At 34.8% G+C, this 20411-nt stretch overlaps 5 protein-coding genes and 1 long non-coding RNA gene across 8 annotated transcripts; 3 read left to right on the forward strand and 3 right to left on the reverse strand.

Moving 5' to 3' along the window:
- Positions 1 to 261: 261 nt before the first annotated feature.
- On the reverse strand, positions 262 to 2496 carry Achl (La ribonucleoprotein translational regulator Achilles). The gene is made up of 3 exons (XM_076907776.1): positions 1536 to 2496; positions 1137 to 1461; positions 262 to 1054 (listed from the first exon to the last, which is right to left on the reverse strand). Exons 1-3 carry the CDS (start codon positions 2301 to 2303, stop codon positions 498 to 500), a joined length of 1650 nt encoding a protein of 549 aa, XP_076763891.1. The 5' UTR covers positions 2304 to 2496; the 3' UTR covers positions 262 to 497.
- A 1061-nt stretch (positions 2497 to 3557) lies between these two features.
- Positions 3558 to 5448, forward strand: LOC143431323 (uncharacterized). 2 transcript variants are annotated; one of them, XR_013102696.1, is made up of 4 exons: positions 3558 to 3769; positions 4633 to 4875; positions 5010 to 5234; positions 5272 to 5448. It is a non-coding gene; the product is annotated as an uncharacterized LOC143431323 (long non-coding RNA). The 2 variants fall into 2 exon arrangements; XR_013102697.1 differs by lacking the exon at positions 3558 to 3769 and adding an exon at positions 4227 to 4357.
- Positions 5449 to 7420: 1972 nt separating this feature from the next.
- On the reverse strand, positions 7421 to 10476 carry Not10 (CCR4-NOT transcription complex subunit 10). The gene is made up of 10 exons (XM_076907796.1): positions 10035 to 10476; positions 9642 to 9964; positions 9461 to 9567; positions 9227 to 9378; positions 8940 to 9139; positions 8583 to 8874; positions 8152 to 8499; positions 7912 to 8021; positions 7737 to 7815; positions 7421 to 7645 (listed from the first exon to the last, which is right to left on the reverse strand). The coding sequence occupies exons 1-10, from the start codon at positions 10441 to 10443 to the stop codon at positions 7590 to 7592; spliced, it is 2076 nt and encodes a 691-aa protein (XP_076763911.1). The 5' UTR covers positions 10444 to 10476; the 3' UTR covers positions 7421 to 7589.
- A 1284-nt stretch (positions 10477 to 11760) lies between these two features.
- LOC143431179 (uncharacterized) lies at positions 11761 to 14420 on the forward strand. The gene is made up of 4 exons (XM_076907734.1): positions 11761 to 11817; positions 11895 to 12879; positions 12960 to 13525; positions 13699 to 14420. Exons 1-4 carry the CDS (start codon positions 11761 to 11763, stop codon positions 14302 to 14304), a joined length of 2214 nt encoding a protein of 737 aa, XP_076763849.1. The 3' UTR covers positions 14305 to 14420.
- Positions 14421 to 15325: 905 nt separating this feature from the next.
- On the reverse strand, positions 15326 to 17134 carry LOC143431302 (peptidyl-prolyl cis-trans isomerase FKBP8). Its single transcript, XM_076907929.1, has 4 exons — positions 16793 to 17134; positions 16451 to 16650; positions 16062 to 16363; positions 15326 to 15990 (listed from the first exon to the last, which is right to left on the reverse strand). The coding sequence occupies exons 1-4, from the start codon at positions 17099 to 17101 to the stop codon at positions 15680 to 15682; spliced, it is 1122 nt and encodes a 373-aa protein (XP_076764044.1). The 5' UTR covers positions 17102 to 17134; the 3' UTR covers positions 15326 to 15679.
- A 581-nt stretch (positions 17135 to 17715) lies between these two features.
- On the forward strand, positions 17716 to 19833 carry Ppib (peptidylprolyl isomerase B (cyclophilin B)). Of its 2 annotated transcripts, XM_076907941.1 has the most exons (5): positions 17716 to 17798; positions 18343 to 18416; positions 18740 to 18947; positions 19037 to 19221; positions 19292 to 19833. In XM_076907941.1, coding segments are annotated over exons 1-5 (603 nt in total). In that variant the 5' UTR covers positions 17716 to 17797; the 3' UTR covers positions 19427 to 19833. The 2 variants fall into 2 exon arrangements, with proteins under 2 accessions (XP_076764056.1, XP_076764055.1); XM_076907940.1 differs by lacking the exon at positions 17716 to 17798 and having other exon boundaries at positions 18217 to 18416.
- Positions 19834 to 20411: the final 578 nt, after the last annotated feature.

Raw genomic sequence — 20411 nt, forward strand, 5'->3', positions numbered from 1 at the left:
GCTTATCACAATTTACATTTAAGTATTACTATTTACATTTGTCTAAACGTTAAAAACTCTTACCATTAAATAATATGGAACTGAGATAGACGAATGCAGGGCCATGTAAATATCTTTAAATTCAAAGAGACTATTAAATTTGCTAACTGTTTGTAAAACATAAAAAATTATTTCAAATAACCATTTTTGTTAATACATACGTAACTGTCGTCTGTATTACTCAAATAATATAGTTGATTTTTACGTCAAGATTTAACAACTAACAGAATCTATCAAACCAGTAACTTGTACATCAACGAACATAGTGTACATTATTAATAATAATGTTGTTTTACTTGAAGTAAGTAAACGTATTGATTGTACTCAAGAGATCTTTCGTATAAACGTTGTTAAACGATATTTGCAGCTATCGCGAGTAACAGAGCTGGTCATCCGACGAATAGAACGAGAAATCACGAGTAGATCAAAACGGATACCACATTATTAGTAGATAATATCTAACAAGTGGGTTCCATGGGGACTGACATGGCATTTATTTTGGTCGGCCGGCCAAACCCACGCGTTCCATCCGGCCCAGACGGCATTCTCGTTATGTTCTCCGGTAAATGCGTTAACGCGATACCACTGTTGCTTCTAGATCTACAATAGCCGTTCTGCTCGGAACCGGAGGAACAAAGGGATAACCTTCTGGTGCTCATGTCGAAGCCGGAATCTCGACTGCAAGCGGACAACCTCCTCAAGAATGGACTGTATTCCGTGGAACCGCGGCGACTAGAATGATAACAAGTACCGTTGCACTCCGAACCGGAACTCGAACAGCACGAGAAACGTCGATTCTCTTGGTAGTAACAGTTCGACGGGAAAACCGGGTAACAGTAACCATTTTCAGAACCGGAAGAGCAAGCGGAGTAACGTCTACCGAAGCTTCCAGTTTCCGAGCCGGAGCCTGATCCGGAACAGGAAGACAAGCGACGAAGGATGAAACCGTTCTCCGAGCCTGACACTGAACAGGCGGAGAGTCGTCGAGATAACCAAGCGTCTGGTGATGGGGGTCCTGCAACAACGATATTCGATACATAGATAGATGTACAATGCGTACACGGAGGGAAAGGACAGCAACTAGTTTAAACTTATACCTTGAAACGTATGGCCCGGATAAGGGTGATACATTGAGTAACCATGAATGGGTTTTTTATGTCTGGCTTTACCATCTTCGGCTTCAGATCCACTGGGGCAACTCGACGAGTTGTACGATTCCTCCTTAGTCAATCTTGTCAGGGCACTTTTCTTTGTCAGTTGTTGTTTCCTCTTCTTGTCGCTTGATTGTTGCAGTTCGAACACCTTGGCATCGCCCAAGGTCATCTGTAAGGCGGTACGAGCGGACGCTGAATCCGTGAACTCGACCATGGCGCACTCCTCGCTCGATGCCAACTCTGGTCTTTTAGCGATTGCTTGACGCACCTGACAAATAACGAAATACACGTTACGATCACCTTCTCAGAAGAAGGTGAACAGAAGATGTAAAAAACAGTTACCTCAGCTGGTGCAGGATGGCCAGGTCGGAGCACTCTAATGAGAGCAATTTCTCCACACGGCCTGAAGATCTCAGCCACAGATTCAACCGACAGCTTCTCTACCGGAAGTCTTGCGGCTAGAATCGTTCTTGACGGGGTGGTTTGATCAAAAGGTGGCAAAGGATCGACTCTGCGCAATTTCGTGCCTTGTGGATTCACTTGAAGCTTCTTGGATTTTGCCAAAGCAGCTCCAACAACTCTCCAATCTCTGCTTAAGTGTTTAACCCTTTTGAAGCTCGAGATAAGCTTCAGAGATACGTATCCTTCCTTGTTCCGTTTTACGTGTTTCAACAAGAAGGCGTCTTTGACGATGTTCTCGTCGGAGAAATAGAACTCCACTTGACCGCATATCTTCTCGGACAATTCATCGCTCGGTGGAACAAAATCGTCCGTTTGATTGGCTGTACTTACTTCGGTCGACGTTTTCTCTTTCAGATCGTTCGAGTCCTTTGCAACACTTTCCTCCGGTGAGTCCGCTCCCGAATCTAGATCAGAATTCTTTCTCTGCTCTAATGTTGTATTTGTCGTTTTTCTTTCATTGTCGGAACTTCCACTGTCCGACAAATCAGCCTCTTCACCCTTGGAACCTCTTCGATCGAAGGAGAGGCTCACGTCGCTGTCCACGGAAGAAATACTATCCCTTGTGTCAGACTTCTTCATCGGTGGTGGCGAGAAGACCAAGTTGCCGACTTGGTCTCTCGATTCTTGCTGAACGTCTGCTTCATCCATGTTTTCACTTTCCGCTTCTCTTCGAAGGCAACGATCGTCCTCTAATCGTTAATTGAAAACACGAAGATTTCAATTTCGCGTACGTATAATCTGTGACTCAATCCATCGAAGATACTCGATCGTTACCTGTCATCCAGGAAATATAATCAGTTCTCCAATCTTGATTTCAGTGACCAAGCTTTCGTACAATCAAATGAACATCGCATGGTCTATGCGATCTATCCGAAGACACTTGTCTCTTAGGATCGACGTCACGTGTCGATAATTGAAACGAAAGCGACGCGATCAGATTGAAGAATCTGAATTGTTTCGAAGAAATCGTCGATTATTCTTTCACGGCGCGTCTTTCCTCCTCTCGTCCGAAATAAATTTGACTGCTCGACGGCGTTAGTCTCTTCCTTTCCGTCACTGGTCCGGGGACCAATTGAATCTGCAGAGACAAGCCAGCATGTCTATTAAGCAAACCGATGGCACACTGGTGGTCCTTGGAGAGGGAAAATGGGGAGGACAAATGATCTTAAAGGTGGGGAAGGAGGAAAGAGAGGAGGTTGATGGGGGGTTAAAGGGGGCGATCGTAGAACAGGGATAACGAAGAGACTAAAAGAGCCAATCTTCCCGCTCTGGCTGGGAACGCGTGCTCGATTGCCTCGGAAGGGAAGGAAGGTGAGAGACTTGCGCGATTCGTGACAGTTCGGGGAAGAATGGCCTTCCCGAAGGCACCTCTGTCTCTTCTTAAATACTTTCGCCCGCGGGTCGCGCATGCGTGGCTACCTATCTCACGACAAACCTACCCTGAGGTCGTGACCTTCCTAAATACCGGTCAAGAGTGAGATACAGAACTTGAAGAAACAGGTACAGACACACGAAGGGTTGACAGGTGGAAAACTCACTTTCTACGCACAATGGCAACTACTTGATGCTAAGTTTGACCATTTTCAGTTGTAAATGAAAGTATGACATAACAAGTTTTTAATATAAAGGTAACAGGGACATTAAGTAACAGAAGACCGCTAACGCAACAAATTATTACGTCCAAAATATAGATAACCGAAGCGATGAGTATAAGTTTAACAAGATAAGGAGATGGAAAACTTATTACTTGATGTGTCCAATGGAATTACCGACCCTATCAACAGCTAAATAGATATGTTAACATTAACGACTCACCGTAAGAGAAGCAGAATTTTTACTCGAATGTCAAGTGATTTTCATTTGAAACTGTTATATTTAATCGATGGCGTTAAACGTAACGGAGGAACGTAAAGCTAGAAAACCGACGCGAACTCCTCGGCTACTTGGACCTTGTCTGCGTCTGTCGCGGAAGCCGGGACGTCGAGACGATTGCTACAGGAAGGAAGGACTTCTTTATGGTGGTGGTGAACCTTGGTAACCTCGAAGAGACCCGGCGGGCTTATTCACAAACGCTTCGCATTGCATCCGGACGCTGCCAGCATAATAAGATATAGGTCAAGTGCGGCAGGTACCATGTATGGCCATACCTGTGGCGAGGAAGGACAAAGATATACGCAGATTATCGATGTCGAGTCGAAAGGGTTCATTCTTTATCTTCATCTTGCTGCCTCTTTCTCTATTACGTGTACCACCTGTCGCGTTTAACTTAATTTCGGTACGCATTAATTTCTGCGCGCGGTTACAGTTGAGGACGTTTATTATGCTTCTTGAAATGACTACGTAGAATAATAATTACGTAGAATAATAGTAATCGTTTCGTTGATGTCGATGAACCCGTCAGATTTTAATTAATAGTTCTTTACACTGTTCATGAATGAATATTCATTGAAAGTCGCGAGGCTTTTCGTTACACCTATCGTCATCCACAGTTACGATCGTTTATTTAAATTATACAACCTCCAGTTACGTCCAAGACGATCAATTACGTAATTGTAATAAATATTTTACATAGCAATGTCTTATTTTTTTACTTAGGAAGAAAAAATAGAAATATTGGATGAATGTGGTGTAATCGTGAGAAAAGGAAATTAGATTAAGATTTACGTAAAAGTATTTGGAGCTATAGCGTATAACTCTCTTAGGTATGGCTTCATACATTGCGCAACTTGTCGCTCAAAACCTTTCAGAACGTAGATTAAAGCAACGCCCTTTCTTTCAGATCATCATTGGCCAACTCATGCACGATAATAATTACACATTCGCAACCTTCTCTTTTAGTTACGGGAATGTGTTACGCAACAAATATTTGCATTGAAAATTATTTATAACAAGTCATTTACTTTTCAGCTTGTTAGTACTATGTACCTATGCGATTACATTATCACGTAATATTTGATAATCCACTAATTGTTTTTAGATCTCACGACTAGTTTCACTCACTTCAAATGCAGTGTTTCCATTGTATTGTAAAATTCTGGAATGAATGATTACGACAGGGTTGCTAATTATCTTATTGGAAAGATGGGAATTCTTTTACCATCAACCTCATTCAAATTCAACGTATGATCGACTGTATTTAGTACTCGATGCGTGCTTCAAGCATTCAACAACCCTGAGGCGATATTTCAAAAGACAACATTTTAAAAGGCTAGTAACATAAGTAGAATGCAGAAATTCGACGGAAATAATATTTTTAACAGCTGACTACTAATTCTTCATATATTTAATATCTTACATTATTCCTTTCAACATCTTTAAACTATCTTAGTTCAGATTTGATAAAGTATCAAAGAGATTCTAAGTACCAAAATGGCTAATTAATGCATGGGACGAGATTATTATGCGTGTTACAGAATGATGAAAATAAAATAATGGCTACTTCCTTGCAACTTTAATGAATTATCAGTGAAAGTGAATGCCCCAGGGGCGTTCGCCAAACATTCTATCGCCTAAAGCGAATATTGGCAATGACAATAGCCGTACACGTTATAAGATTTTTGTTACGTGATTCGACTTGAGGTAACTATTGTAACAGAAAACATAAAAATTTAAGGAGACGACTGATAGGTGGGCTTTTTAATCGCCATGACGAAGAAAAAGAATTCTTCTATAATTGCCGATGAATGTGGTATTGTAATTTAATTGTCTGCAATTACTTAGTTCAGAGAGAAATCAGGACGCGAACATTTATAATCGCAGATCTGCCGAGGCCTCTAGGAAGGATCCTAGACGAGAACGAGGTCCGTTCTTGTCGTCAAATTCTCATAGGAGCTACGGTAATGAACTAGTTCAACCAGATGCACGATATAATTAAATAAACAAATCCAATAAAAGATTAAAAGATAAACGTGAGAAGCCCAATAAGAAATTAATCCGAGTTTCTGTTAGATTTCACACCTCCTTTAAATGATGGATATACTAACACGTAAGTACTTGTTGAAAAGCTTTATTTGGTTTGTTAATAATAAAATAATAGTACATTGCAAAATGTGAGATTTATAGACACGAAATAATTTAATTACAGGTTAGAAAAGAGACTGCAACAAAACATTGACTGTGAAAAATTTAAGTGGTTGCTCGCTACTCTTTTACATGTCACCTTCCTTTCCTCGCATGTGATCCTACGAATGATATATTTTTAAGATCAGACCAGGCAAAAAAATGTAACAGGATCTCCTCTGTCTTCATCGGTTTTCCTTTACAGCTTTCAAGATATTCAAGGTGAAAAGAAAAATTTCTTTCATCGATACGTTTACTTCATTACTTATTGCTCTTGAGAAATCATCTTTGTTTGACAGTGTTACTCGTACTTATCATTTACACTTGACGATTTAACATCCAGATTAAGACGTATTGCATAAAACTGCAGCGAGACGAAATAATCTGGAAAACCGTGGAGACTCGGGACACCCTGCAATTCTGAAACGATCGCAACGATTCCCCGACGCAGAGGGCGGCGATTCCCTGAGGCGATTCTCGGTGTCCGTCGTCTTGTTCTACTCATTGGAGACGGGAGCAGAACTCGAACTGGGTCAGGGCAGCGCGCCAAATGGTCGGATCAATTTTATTTTAAATTTATCAAGTCCGCTTCGCGCGGTTCCATGGACACGCGTGATCAGTTCAGATTTCCAGACTCTGCATACCGATTAAAATGGAACCTCGCTTGTGTAACGTGAAAAATATCGTTCGTTGACTCTCAATTTTTCTCGCAAAAAGCCTACGATACTTCTACTCTCTTACAATACATTTGAACAGCAATGCATAGTTATAAAATTAGGTTTAACATCTATTTTGCTTCAAAATTTCCTTCTCCTCCTCTCCCTCTCCATTGATGTTACAATAATGACACGATTTCATCGTTATTTTCATTTTTATATTGCATATTATCGATATTACGTTAATCCGATTTGTGAGAGCAAGTCGCGTAATATATCGCACCTGCGACCAGGGATAATCCAATGTCCTTCTTCACCGAGAGAAGCATTCAAGTTTCCAGATAAATTTTCCATGCGATTGTTGCTCTTGAATACAATTTAATTGAATTGTTTATTTTCCTCACCTGTGATTACTCACGACTAGCAGAGTTTCTTCGATTGAGGTCGTATTCGTAAGGATATCTTCAATATTTATTGCTTGAAATAATGTGTAAATTATTGTATATATTTCCCATACGACATGATCTTCTATAATCATAATACATGTGTGTCTGTATTAATATTCTTATAATTCGATGAATTATTGTTCACGCGAAACTGCCATCTATTTTATCACTTTAATCAACAATTTATATTTGCGTTCACTTAGAGGAAACGATTGCCTTTATGTTTTGTCGAGCACGCATGTTAAATAGAATCTAATACTATAAATCACATAAAATACAGTCGACAGTGGAGAACCACTGAAACTGTGTGAGTCAGGCAGAGTAAGGTCCAGTATAAGGCCCTGGGGTGATTCGCCTAGACGGCCATGACCATATTACAGGCCAAAGGCCCCCAATACCAGCCAGTAAACTTACTTCCAGTAACAATTGGTGAAATCATTGTCGGCATTTTGTTTTACGTATTTATGGCGATAGAACTGGAGTTAGCGGACAAATTTTAAAGAGAGAGAGTGTATAATATTTAAAAGTTATTATATAATTGTTATTTATATATGTATAAATTAAAAAGACAAAGGAGAAGTTAATACTTTGTATACAAAGAATGTAAAAAGTTTGCAAATTTTATTAATCGTTTATGATCGTACTCGAGAAGTCTATGATCTTTACACAATAAGTATATATTTATTTACATACGCGGATGCGTATAATTTATTTACATTTAAAAAAAGAAAATATATATAAAATTTGAACCTGTTTAAATGTAAAATTTACCGTCAACGATACTGTGGACAATGTTGTTTTATTATTGACCTCGAAATATCTGCATTACCTGTTGCATAAAAACATAATTAATATTATTCAATATCCTTTTCTTAATATTTTCTGAATATTATCATCAAGATTATTATTATTATTATTACCTAATTGCAATTCTATGTATAAAGCTAACATTATTACATGTATGGGGACATCACAATCTGGGCCCTTCGACATCCAAACCTAATTATTAAAATTACCAATTAATAATAAAGATATTTATATATTATACGTGCTCTTTTACGAAATATATAGAAGAGCTAAAAATTCTTTAACTACCTGCTTTAAGGTTTCTCCAGACTTATCAAGTTCACCACGAATTGCATAAGCTACAGCTAAATTGTAACGAAGTACAGCAACACCTGTAGGTACTGTTGTCGGGTACCACACTATAAAATATAATTCATTGCTTTGTGTACAATGCATTTGCATTTTCATTTTTTATCGAATCAAATATCTAATTCTATGTTAGAATTGTAATATCTGTAGACTAATAATATCATTTAAATTAATCCTTACTTTTTATGGGCTTTGTAATAACTTCATCGGTTTTATCTTTATCCTTATCCTGAGTTTCAGGGATGGGCACATAAGTATTTAGATCTTGAATATTTTCTGGTTTAAGGTATTCTATCGCTTCACTAATTTTATCCATAAATATTAAACTTTCTGCTGCGTAAAGATTCCCCAACATTCTATACGCTCCAGGTAGTTTATTAATATTTAGTAATGCTTTAGCGTGTTCAAGGGCAATAACATAATCGCCAAGACACAAGCATACATAAGCGCTTGCAGCGAGAACGCTAATTTTTAAGTTCAACGCCTCAACAGCTGTAGCTGCCGACATCAATGTCGAATATTGAGCGCCTGAAACATTTTTCATACAAATACGAAGGTATCAGTCAGATTTACGAACATTTATTACGTTGTTAAGTATATATTTAAAATACCTAAATTGTGACTAGCTGCTAGTGATAAAGGTACTGTTTGTGGACCAGCGATTGTTGCCACAGGTACATTAAGCTCGTTGTTAGTTGGTAATAAAAATAGAGCATTCTTTAGGCATAATGATGCGAATTCTAATGTTAATTGTGGTATAGCAGAAGGGAAACCCTCAGGATGATATTTTATATCTTTGGAAAGGGAGGAAGCTAGAATAATTTTTCTATAAATTCCAGTACCCACAACTTTTTGTACTAAATCTTTCCTTCGTTTCGGAATATTAAAATCAATTTCATTTGTCTGGAAATAACGCACGAAATTACTTCTTCTTTCTTGTGAAATTTAATTACAGTAACAATACCTACGGATTTATGATTATATATACAGCACTCGGCAATTCTTAGCCACAATTTGGGATTATTATGAAGCTTTTGAGCAGCTTCCATGAAACACTCGAAAGCAACTGATGCTTGACCCGCGTGTAGTAGCGATACACCTAAGCTGTACATCAATTCGTAGTGTCTATTCCCTCCAAGAGTATAGAGTGGTTGCGAAGATAAGGGATCTACAGAAAAATAAATGAAAGAAACACTCTTATCTTCAGCATTCTTAAATATAAACTTATAATATAAAAACTAGTCGCTATACTCACCACTGTCTTTCACTTGTACGCTTTCTAAGGAACACTTATTTTCATACAAAGCTTTTCGTAAATAGAAACACGCTAAATTTGGTTTACCCATAGCAAGATGTAAACATGCCATGTTATTGTAGTATAAAACAGCAGAAGACTCTCCGCAAGCCCTAAGTAACACAGTACCAATAAATATATAAGTTCACTAACGTAATAATTAATATAAAACAGAATTGTAAAGCTAGCGTATACTTGAAATCTAAATTCTCTGACGTTACAGAGTTCAATAGCTTAATAGCTTTCTTGTAGTTTCCCCGCAAATATTCAAGATTGGCTTTTAAAAATACAGTCGATATATTCTAAAAACAAAAAGCCTTAAGTTAGAAGAAATCAAAAATATATGGCGTGTAACAGAGAGTAAAGTATATCTTACTACAGGTGTACCCAAAGAAACCAATGTTTTCCATTCTCTTTTGCACAGTCTCAGTTGGTGCATCAGAAGATATATTCTAGCCTTACACTTTAACAGTTTAATTTTGAATGCATCCACGGCCACGTCGACTTCCTTCTTCGGCTCCTTTTGCTCCTTTATAGATTTTATTATACCTTCTTTATCAACGGGTGAAATTTTAGAATTATCAGTGGACACAAGCTGACTTTCTATATAATTGATCAAAGACAACGCTGCATCCGGCTGTTCCGTAACTATATGTAATTCTATTAGAAGAAGGCATACTTTATGCGCTAGCGATTCCTCTAACAGAAAAGATAACACATGTACACCGAGTTTAATATTATTAATCCTAGAAACGCCTGTACAACTTACCCATAGGCTCTATGAAAGCGAATAGCCTATTCATAATTTGAAGCGCAGCGTTATATTGTTTCATGTGATACAATAGAACTGCTTGATTATATCTCATCACGCATTTCTCGATGTCATCGATAGTCTCGGTCGAATCGGTCGTAGACATTTGTCCGCATATCGCGTTCAAACTTTTCCTCAGTAATTCCGTTTTTTTCAGGTCATTTTTGTAACATTCTACTACGACTTTGTTGTGCATCACCTTTAGATCCTTGGGCCTAAGGGTTTCCAGTTTGTTCAGGTACGACAAGCAACTGGCGTACGCTCCCTTTTGAAACTCGGACAACGCATTCTGAGCCAATTCTCGCTCTTGCTCGGTAATCACACCAGGCCCGATGTCTTTGCTTTGAATCTCAGATGTCTCGCCCATTTTCGTTTGCTACACGGCAACGGTTGACATGTTCTAAAACCTTGTGAATTATTCCAAACGTATACACCTGTCAATTCAGAAATGAATCATTTCTCGACACGTTGCATTTGACATTTGCGCGTAGAGGTTAAGCTCGCATCAAAATACATAGAAAAAGTTCTCCTTCCTGAATGAAAACGTGATAAAATTAATTATATATAAACGATAATAAAAAATATCTATAAATTAGAAACGTTACGGAGCAATCTAGAAACTTAACAAATTTGTGACGATAACCTTACTTTTGAAAAGGATTAATCCAACTGGGTACCATTTAATATCGATTAATTAAAAGAAATTCCAGTATAGTAACGTATACGGCAATAAAATATTCGATACTTTTCTCAAAGTATTATACTGAGATCATCGCATGAATGAAACGCACATTCTTTCTCTCTCTCACTCTTATGGAAAATCTTTTTATTATCCGTGGCGCCATCTGTGTGGAAAGTGCTGAAACTGGTCGCGGATCGCTACGTCACTTTCGGACCCGTGGCGCCATCTCTGTGAAAAGTGCTCAAACTACTCGCACAGCGTTATCGGCAGCGAAGTGAACTACTGAAAGACTGGTGGCGCCATCTCTGTGAGGAGTGCTGAAACTATTTGGGAACTAGTTTCGCCGCTTCTCTCAGAGATGGCGCCACCAGTCTTTCAGTAGTTCACTTCGCTGCCGATAACGCTGTGCGAGTAGTTTGAGCACTTTTCACAGAGATGGCGCCACGGGTCCGAAAGTGACGTAGCGATCCGCGACCAGTTTCAACACTTTCCACACAGATGGCGCCACGGGCCCGTTAGTACTGGCGGCGAAATAAACTATTATCAACTAAATTGTATACATATAATACAATGTATCTAAGTAGAATTTTTTGTTCTACTAAAATCTTATCTATTTTCGAGATACCATCTTATCGAAACAATTAAAATATTAATTGTATACATGTGTAAGTATTACGTGTACATACACACACATGCATACGACTCGTTGCACGTCGTGGACCATGTTTGTTATGTTTAACAAATTTTTGTACACGATGCATATTATGAAGGAAAACAAACAAAAAATGCATTTACGCATAATTTTTGGTAATTTAATTAGCTGATACGTATGCATTATAATTTCTATTCACATTTGTAATCAATGTTTAGGTTATACTCATGTGCAATTATGCTTTGGAAATCATTACATGTGTAGTTCATGTCAGCTTTGATTTATGAAACATTCTACAGGTCAAATTATTGCCAAATGGATCGTTACATGAATTTAAGATAATTTAAACAATGTTGAGTGAAAAGCATGACGAATTGGAAATATCAAGAAATTTATTTAGAAATGAGGTAAGGCACGGTATAATTGTGAAAAATGTACGATTATTATTGAATGTAAGCGTAATTTATTTATAACTTTACATCAGGATAATACAACATTAAGGATGGTACGTAATTCGTCTCCAGGAATTAATAAGATTAACGTCTTCGATTACTTAAAAGAATATGGAAACAGACTCGAGATTGGTCATTCCGCAGTAAATTTATCTACTGTACTTACTCATAATTCTGATATCAATCTGCAAGCAGATAGTATAAATAATGATTACAAAAGTAACATGGAACTTGAGTTTCTAAAAGTTAAAAATATTGCTTTGGAAGATATGTTAAAGCACGACTGCACGGAACAGAATGGTTTGGAAATGAAAAGCGAGTCTATGGAACCTATAGCGAGCCCTGACATTGAAATTAAAGATAAATTGTGCGATTTAGAAACAAAAGTAAAAAATTTAAAGGACGGTAATAACGATCCTGAAATGAAATGCAAAGCATCGAACGATGAAAGTAAAATGAGAATGAATAATTTAAACGTATCGAATAAGCAAGTTAAGGCATGTAGTCAGTGCTCGATGACATTCAGATACAAAAGGCATTTAGATCGACATTTGGAAGGTCATCAAAAAAATAATTGCTCCCATTGTAACGCAAAATTTGCCAGGCGTAAACACCTAGAGATACACTTGTTTCGTTCGCACGGCGAAAGAGTAACGAAATACCCACACTCCTGCGATACTTGTTCTCGGAGCTTTCCTAAGCGTGTTCTATTAAATCGCCACCGTGCGAAGCACAATTATGAAAATGGTAAAGTTTGTTCCGATTGCGGAGAAATGTTAAAAGCCGAGGAGGATGATAAGGAGCATAAGGAGAACCATTGTACCAAAAAGCAATTTAAATGCAAAAGATGCTTGCAAACGTTCAGCATTAAGCAAACATATCTGACTCATATCCAAAATCATAATAATCATAAATGTGCAAAATGTGATGTAACTTTTGCTTCTAAAAAAAAGGCACACGAACATTACAAATTGGTGCACTCCTCAAAATTGAATCAGAATAAAATATCAAAGAATGGTAAGTCTCTTTTGATAGAATGTTAGAAAAGACGTTCGTCGTTGATAAAACAGTTATTATTATTATTATTATTATTATAGGTATTTATTTTTGTACGGACTGCAGGCATACATTTTTAAAAAAGGATGATTATTCTCGCCACTTAGATTCTGCTTCGCATCTTAATAAAGTAAACAAAGAGATACCATTGAGAAATATTTTTACATGCCTAATCTGCTTAAAGAAATTAATTTCACAAAGAGCGCTCGATCAACATATTAGACGTATACATAAAGGTGAAAAACGATTCGCATGCGATATATACGGTTGTGCATTTCAGTGTGCAAGAAAATCGGACTTGATTCGACACAAACAGTTACACATAGAACAGCGTAACATCATATGCGAACACTGTGGTAAAACTTTTACCAGTGTTAGTATTCTTAACGATCATGTTCTTTATATACATAACAAAGAAAGACAGTTTATATGCGAGGAATGTGGTAAAGCGTTTAAACGAAATAGTTTGCTGAAAAGACATAAATTATCTCATCAACAGTATCGACCATTCGCTTGTATGCAATGTACCACAGCTTTCAAGAGGTCTCATCATCTTACTCGTCACATGGAAACGTGTCACAAAATTACTTTAGAGAGAAAGAAAAAGGTGAATTTAATTACATGTGCTTGCCATTTCATGTCCAGGGACAGAGTGGTAGTAATTTTTGTCTTGCAAAATTATTTGCTCGACATTTTTTTACGTTATCTATCTTTCTTTCTGTTTTTCTTCGTATTATTTATAGAAAATAGATGATTAAAATATGATGTGATGTTCAACAGGTTGTAAAGCTCATGAAAACAGAAGATGGTCACCTTGTTCCAATACCAGAGAAACCGAGAAAGCTTAAGCCTATTAAATTAAAAACCAAAGCGAAAGCTAATACAATCTTGACAAAAGATGACAAAAGTTCATCTTTTCAAAATACGAATATCGTAGATAAAAATTTTAATTCAAATCTGGAAGCACAAACACTGCCTGATTCCGACGATCTCTGTGAAAATTCAATATTATCGCTAGAACTTACGAATTTATTATCTAATACAGATTCTATTTCTCAAGTTCTTTCATTGGTAGATATCAATGCGGAACAAATTGTTACTGTAGAAGTATCTAATCCAAAAACATTAACGATGAACGGTCTTATAGATCAGTTTGAAACAAATTGCAATGAAATATTGAATCTAACGAATTATCAGGACTCAGAATACCAACATGAGATGTTAAACGTGGAACAAAATTTGTACGATCATACAAATTATTCTGAATTATCATTAGGGACTGTTGAAGGAGCATCGCTTTTCGTAGATTCCAACATTAATAAAATGGATACGTCGCCGATAGAAAGTTATTTAAATCAATCGTTTCCATCATTTTTAAACTTTTAATCATCATTGTAAAATATTTCATTTGTATTTGTCAGAACTTTAACTATTACGTTTTAAAATTGTATATAAAGTCACGTTTTACATGTGTATATGTAAAATAAAAAGTACACAAAATGACCTAAAATTTTTGATTAGTGATTAACAAAAATGTGATATACTTTACATTAAAATTTTGTTAATACGTGTATCATATATGCATTTACTAAAGTAAGTGAATAGTATAGTACCTAATATACTTTCTTTAGATATTTATTTTACCATTGTTTACATTAAATTTGATATGAGAAGAAATATATACTGTACAAACAACATGAAAATGTCATCTCAGTCTTTTATCAATTATTTAAAAATATACATTCTGGTGAATATAACTAATGTTTGTCTTTTATGTCTATTACATTTAATATCAAATATCTTCCAGTAATATAATTAACATATACCTATAATTGACAAAGAATAGAAATATGATAAAAATATGTATATACTGAAAAATTTAAGAATAATTTTTCTTTAATTATCACACATATTTGCATATATTTGTTTCATATTGTTTATACTTCTCTATGTAACATTATAGATGATTCGAAAAATTCTTATAAAGTAATGCCTAGTAACAGTAAAATTTTAAATATTTCTTATCACTATTTACACTAAACTAAATAATGTACATATATGTATATGAAATTATAAAAATTTGAATGTGCTCGAAAAATGGATAAGTAGTATAAGTTGGATAAGTAGTATAATTGAGATGGACTGGGGATGTTTTCTCTATAAAAAATAAGGGAAAGTAGCTGAAATAATTGAATCGCTTAAAAAGATTAATTTCTCTGTAACTTCGCTTTCCTTTAAAATGATAATTAAATATTCATTCTTATGCAAATTGATTTCCCTGAATCACGTTGCATATGACAATATGGGAAGACGATGTTAAATCAAATTATAATTATAATAATAGTACTTTCAGTTACCATCATAACCAAATGCAAAACATCTTTTGTATAATATTATTTACAACACATACATCTTTAATTCTTTTATTTTGTAATTCTTTTAGCAACACGTATATTAGTGTGTATCTGATTTATAGAAAATCAACAATAATTTGATTCGCCTAATGTTTTATACATACGTTTAAGTAACATCGAAAAATTTATCAGGCATAATACACAGGTACAGAATTGGAACAAAATTTAAATATTGTTTTATTAACTGCATGACCCTTTTCTCTTTTGATTTATTTATATGTTACACCTACTCATTTTTATATCCATTTTTTAATGATTATGTTAAAACAATGTATATGCATATTAATCAGTTTTACAGTATTTAGCTTGAACCTTGCTTTTCAATCCAATTTGTCTGTCAGTTTTTCTTACGATACAAATCTGTATAAAGCTACGCCTAAAATAGCTGCTGTTGCTCCACCAATTAAGCTCCATGTAACAAGTTTTGATGAATTTTTACTTTTATGTTCATTTTTTATATTTTTTGAATGAATATTATTTTTATGTGCGCCCAGCATTTTACGATATAAATTCTTTTCATGCTGAGCGTCTTTAGCATTCTTTTCCTTTAAAATAGCTAATTCCGTTTGAATAGCTTTTGTTTCTGGCTCTAATTTTGCTGCCTGAAGCAGTGTTTGATACGCTAATCCGTGTTCCCCTTTGTAATGCAAAATTTTTCCTATAAACATGTAACACATTTAATGTACAGAACTTAGTGTTGCATATCAAATGATATATATATAATATTACCTTTTCTAAAAAGTGCTTTTACATTTTGAGGTTGACAACTCAAAACACTTTCTACACTCTTCAAAGCTGCATCGTAAGCTTGCATTTTCATTTGTGCAGCTGCTAAATTATTATATACTTTCATACGATCTTCCAGTAGAGCCTGTAATTCTGCATCGGTGATTGTATCTTCTACATCACTTTGATGGGGTGTACGACTTTCGGTTGGCAATAAATATTCTAATGCTCTCCGATAACACTGAATTGCAAGCGTTGGTTCGTTACGGGTAAACCACCAATTACCGCGTTCTCGTTTTTTATTACTAACAACAGGTACAAACAGGCAATTGACCACAACGACCATGGCTTTGAGCAATATTAATAAATATATATAACTTATACATAAGTACCCAATCTCTTTTCGTTGATTAACATTAAGAGTTTCAATTTCTTCTTCTAATTCGCTCGATTTCAATTCGACTGTATATGAAATAGTGGCATTGGGTGGGATATTTGGTTCTTTTCCTAAAGAGCCATAAGCAAATCTCGGATCAACTTCAATTTCTGCAACTTCATCCACATCCATCAATGCAATCGCTAGATCCAATCCCTGTGATTAAATGATGCAAATGATGCAAAAGAAATGACGCAAATTACTTTATTGCTTTTTATATCATTAAAATATGCTTGTTACTCGCATATTAAACATACATTAAATAAAAAATTAGAAAACTAAAAATATCACTCAATACCTGAATCACTTCAACATCACCTAATTGAATTTTAAGGTCCTCATACTCTTCAACCGTTGTACCATCTTTCAATTTGCCAACGATTCGTAGAACACAAATATCAGATCGGTTTGGTCGTGTCCCATTTCTTCCCTCTTTTATAACTTTTTTCTTGAGCTGTCCATTTCCTAAAATGTCTATCCACTCTGCGAGTGGATGTTCATTTAAACTTGCTTTTGTCATCGGATCATTTGGATCTATATCGAAGTTCAAGTCTTCTTTAATGTAATCTGTTTGAGTCGGTCCAAGTTCAACAGATTCATCTTCCATCTCCAAGAAAATTTCAACAAATTTTGTGCGTTTAGATTATTTTTGATACAAAAAGTATCGTTATTCGTAAAGAAAATAAACTAATATATTAAAAACATAAATCAATTGAATATTAGTTTAACTGCGAATGAAAACAAAATTCAAACCTGATCAGATAATTAATAATTCATAGCTTTCAATATCAAATACACATGGTATTTATTAAAAAATGAAAATATGAAATTTGGAATTTCGTATTTTATCTGACAAATAGCCACATAGAATGAATATATAATAGACTACAGAAAAGTGCACACTCATTTGATAATCGAAAAAAAATTGAAACAGGATTAATGTTACTGTTTCTTATTGTGCCAGAATGTAATACAATTTATTAGTCCGTTTAGAATGATTTTCGTAAAGAAACAAGAAGATAATGCACACCTCCTTATCCTCGCAAGTTTCAACAACTAGAAATGATAAAAAAATAACGTTGAACTTCTGTTTATATTTGGTAGCACGCGGCACCGGTTGACTTAACTTACTGCTCGGAACAAGCACTTAATTAACAGCCATCGAAAACGTTTAATCGAGAATCGAATTTTTATCGAGTTTCCTAAGATGTTTGGTTACGTAAAATCTATTCGCTTTGTGTTTATCTGAATCAATTCCATTTTCATTTAATCGCTCGATTTCATTGGAACAAGTTTGCGATCGAGTAAATCAATTTGCTTCTGTTAATTTTGTGATTTAGTAACCCAAAAGCAATGCAACAACAGCAGTTCCGATCGCACGTTTAACATGCAAACCCTTTATTATTTTATTCGCCTGTAATATATTTTAAAAATGCGATACTTTAAATCCTGTATATCCTATTTTGGCGTATAATTAAGAAAAATTAAATACGAAATATCATTCAAATTAATATTAAAAAATCTTGTCAATTCTCTATATTTTTCAGATGTAATTGCATATTAATTATAAACCATGTATGGATATTTTATCATAATTTGTCTTTTTTAATTAAATGAATAGATACGTTTTGTAATGTCTGGTTCTTGAAATTTGTGCTACGTTGTTGCAAAGTGAATGGAACCAATCGAATTATTCCACATTTCTAATATATATATGCGCAAGCGTAAGGGATCCACATTCGACTGTGGCCCATTCTAACAGAGTGCAGTTGTTAAAAACTCTTTGTCTGGTTAATTCCCTTTCAATTAAAATCCTTTTTTTATTAATAATGAAATCGCTTTTGTTAGTGGGAATCGTATTGTCAGTATTTTGCTCGATCAGTAACGCTGACGATAAAAAAGGCCCGAAAGTTACAAATAAGGTACGTAAATTGCCGGTGTATGTGTGTCTGCACAGTAACAGACGTGATAACAAAGGATTTATTTTCCAACTAAATGGACGAAAGTAAAAATTGGATTAAAAACTGTATTACCTGAATTATTGGGGAACATTGTTTCTCTTATTCCAGACTGAAAAATATATACTTTGCTTGTAAATTTTTTCTCTTCTTTTTAAACACCTGTGTGCTTTTGAAAATTCTTTCTTTGTTACAGCTCTTTGTTTGTTAATCATATATATATATGTGTAGTGTTGTTTTTTATAATTGTTTGTTGAAGAGTGATTCGCATTTTAATTTATTTTTAGGTATGGTTTGATATTAATATCGATGGTAAACATGAAGGAAGAATTGAAATCGGACTGTTTGGGAAGACTGTTCCAAAAACAGTTCAAAACTTCATCGAATTGTCCAAGAAACCTGAAGGAGAAGGATACAAGGGTAGCAAATTTCATAGAGTCATTCGTGAGTTTATGATCCAAGGAGGAGACTTTACGAAAGGAGATGGAACTGGAGGTTTTACTCTTTATATTATTATCTGATTTTTAAAACCTTTTAAAGTGTTTTGAATATTGCTAAGGTTATTAATTTTTTTTTTTTACCAGGACGCAGTATTTATGGATCTCGCTTTGAAGATGAAAATTTTAAGCTGAAACACTATGGTGCTGGATGGTTATCTATGGCAAATGCTGGAAAAGACACTAATGGTTCTCAGTTCTTCATTACTGTAAAACAAACTCCATGGCTTGACGGCAGACATGTTGTATTTGGCAAAGTAATTAAGGGAATGGTATGCAGCATTATTTATATATTACATGCACATAACTTTTCAAATTTTAATTATGGAATTAATTTTACAGGATGTGGTAAGAAAGATTGAAAATGTAAGTACTGATACTCGAGATAAACCAACAAAAGATGTTGTGATTGCTGACTGTGGTGCAGAAGAAATAGCAGAGCCATTCAGTGTATCAAAAGAAGATGCAACTGATTAAATACATTAAAATTTTCTAATAATAAGAATTCATGATTTATTACTACTATATGTTAAAAAAACAAATTGATTCATGCTAATACGGGGGAATTTACAATATCTGAAAATTAAATACAAAAATCGTTCTCATAATTGGAAGCCATATTAACCATTTTACCCATTGTAATCAATTACTCAAAACTAGGATGTAAACTAGTCTTTTAAAATGTGGGTATAAATGTACATTTATGAGTAGAACTTCGCTAAACTTACAGAGTCAAAGAAGCACAAAGTTTATATGAAATTGCGTCTTGTAACCAACTGTTTTATTTTAACTTTTATAAAGCCATATGCATGTATCAAAACGCGCAATAAATTTTATATACATATAATCACATTTTTAAAAATAAACACAACTTGTTAAATATGGTATTTTATATCTTTCCCTTGTCATGTCCATTTCTATGCAGATGAAATATTTACATAAAGCTATAAAAAAGAGGAAGAGTAGTGAACTGTAAATTGCATAGTATGTATGTAAGCATATATACCGATGAAAGTAATTTTTATTACTAATGTAGCACAAACAGCATTATCCTTTCACTTTAAAGTTCATGATATTCTCACAGATCTTTCATTTTTTATGAAACATTCATTTATTACATAAATCACATTTATTGAAATAATTTACTATTTTGATAACATAAAGGACACTATGATATACTTTTAGAATTTATGGGTGATACAATTCCATTTATATTCATATACTTCAAAGTTGAATTTATACCACCAGTTTAGTGTTTAGGATGAGTTGGAAAATATATAATACGTTGATCGAAATTTTATCTCTTATTTGAGAGTTTCCAGGATATAAATGATAGTTTAAATGATAGTTTCATATGCATATGATGCATTAACAAGTATGCATGTATGTGTAGCATCTTATGCACATGTATATATTCTAAAATGAGATTACATAGAGTGGCTTTTTTATGACGAAACAATAA

This window comes from Xylocopa sonorina, chromosome 17, assembly GCF_050948175.1.
Source record: "Xylocopa sonorina isolate GNS202 chromosome 17, iyXylSono1_principal, whole genome shotgun sequence".
NCBI lineage: Eukaryota > Metazoa > Arthropoda > Insecta > Hymenoptera > Apidae > Xylocopa > Xylocopa sonorina.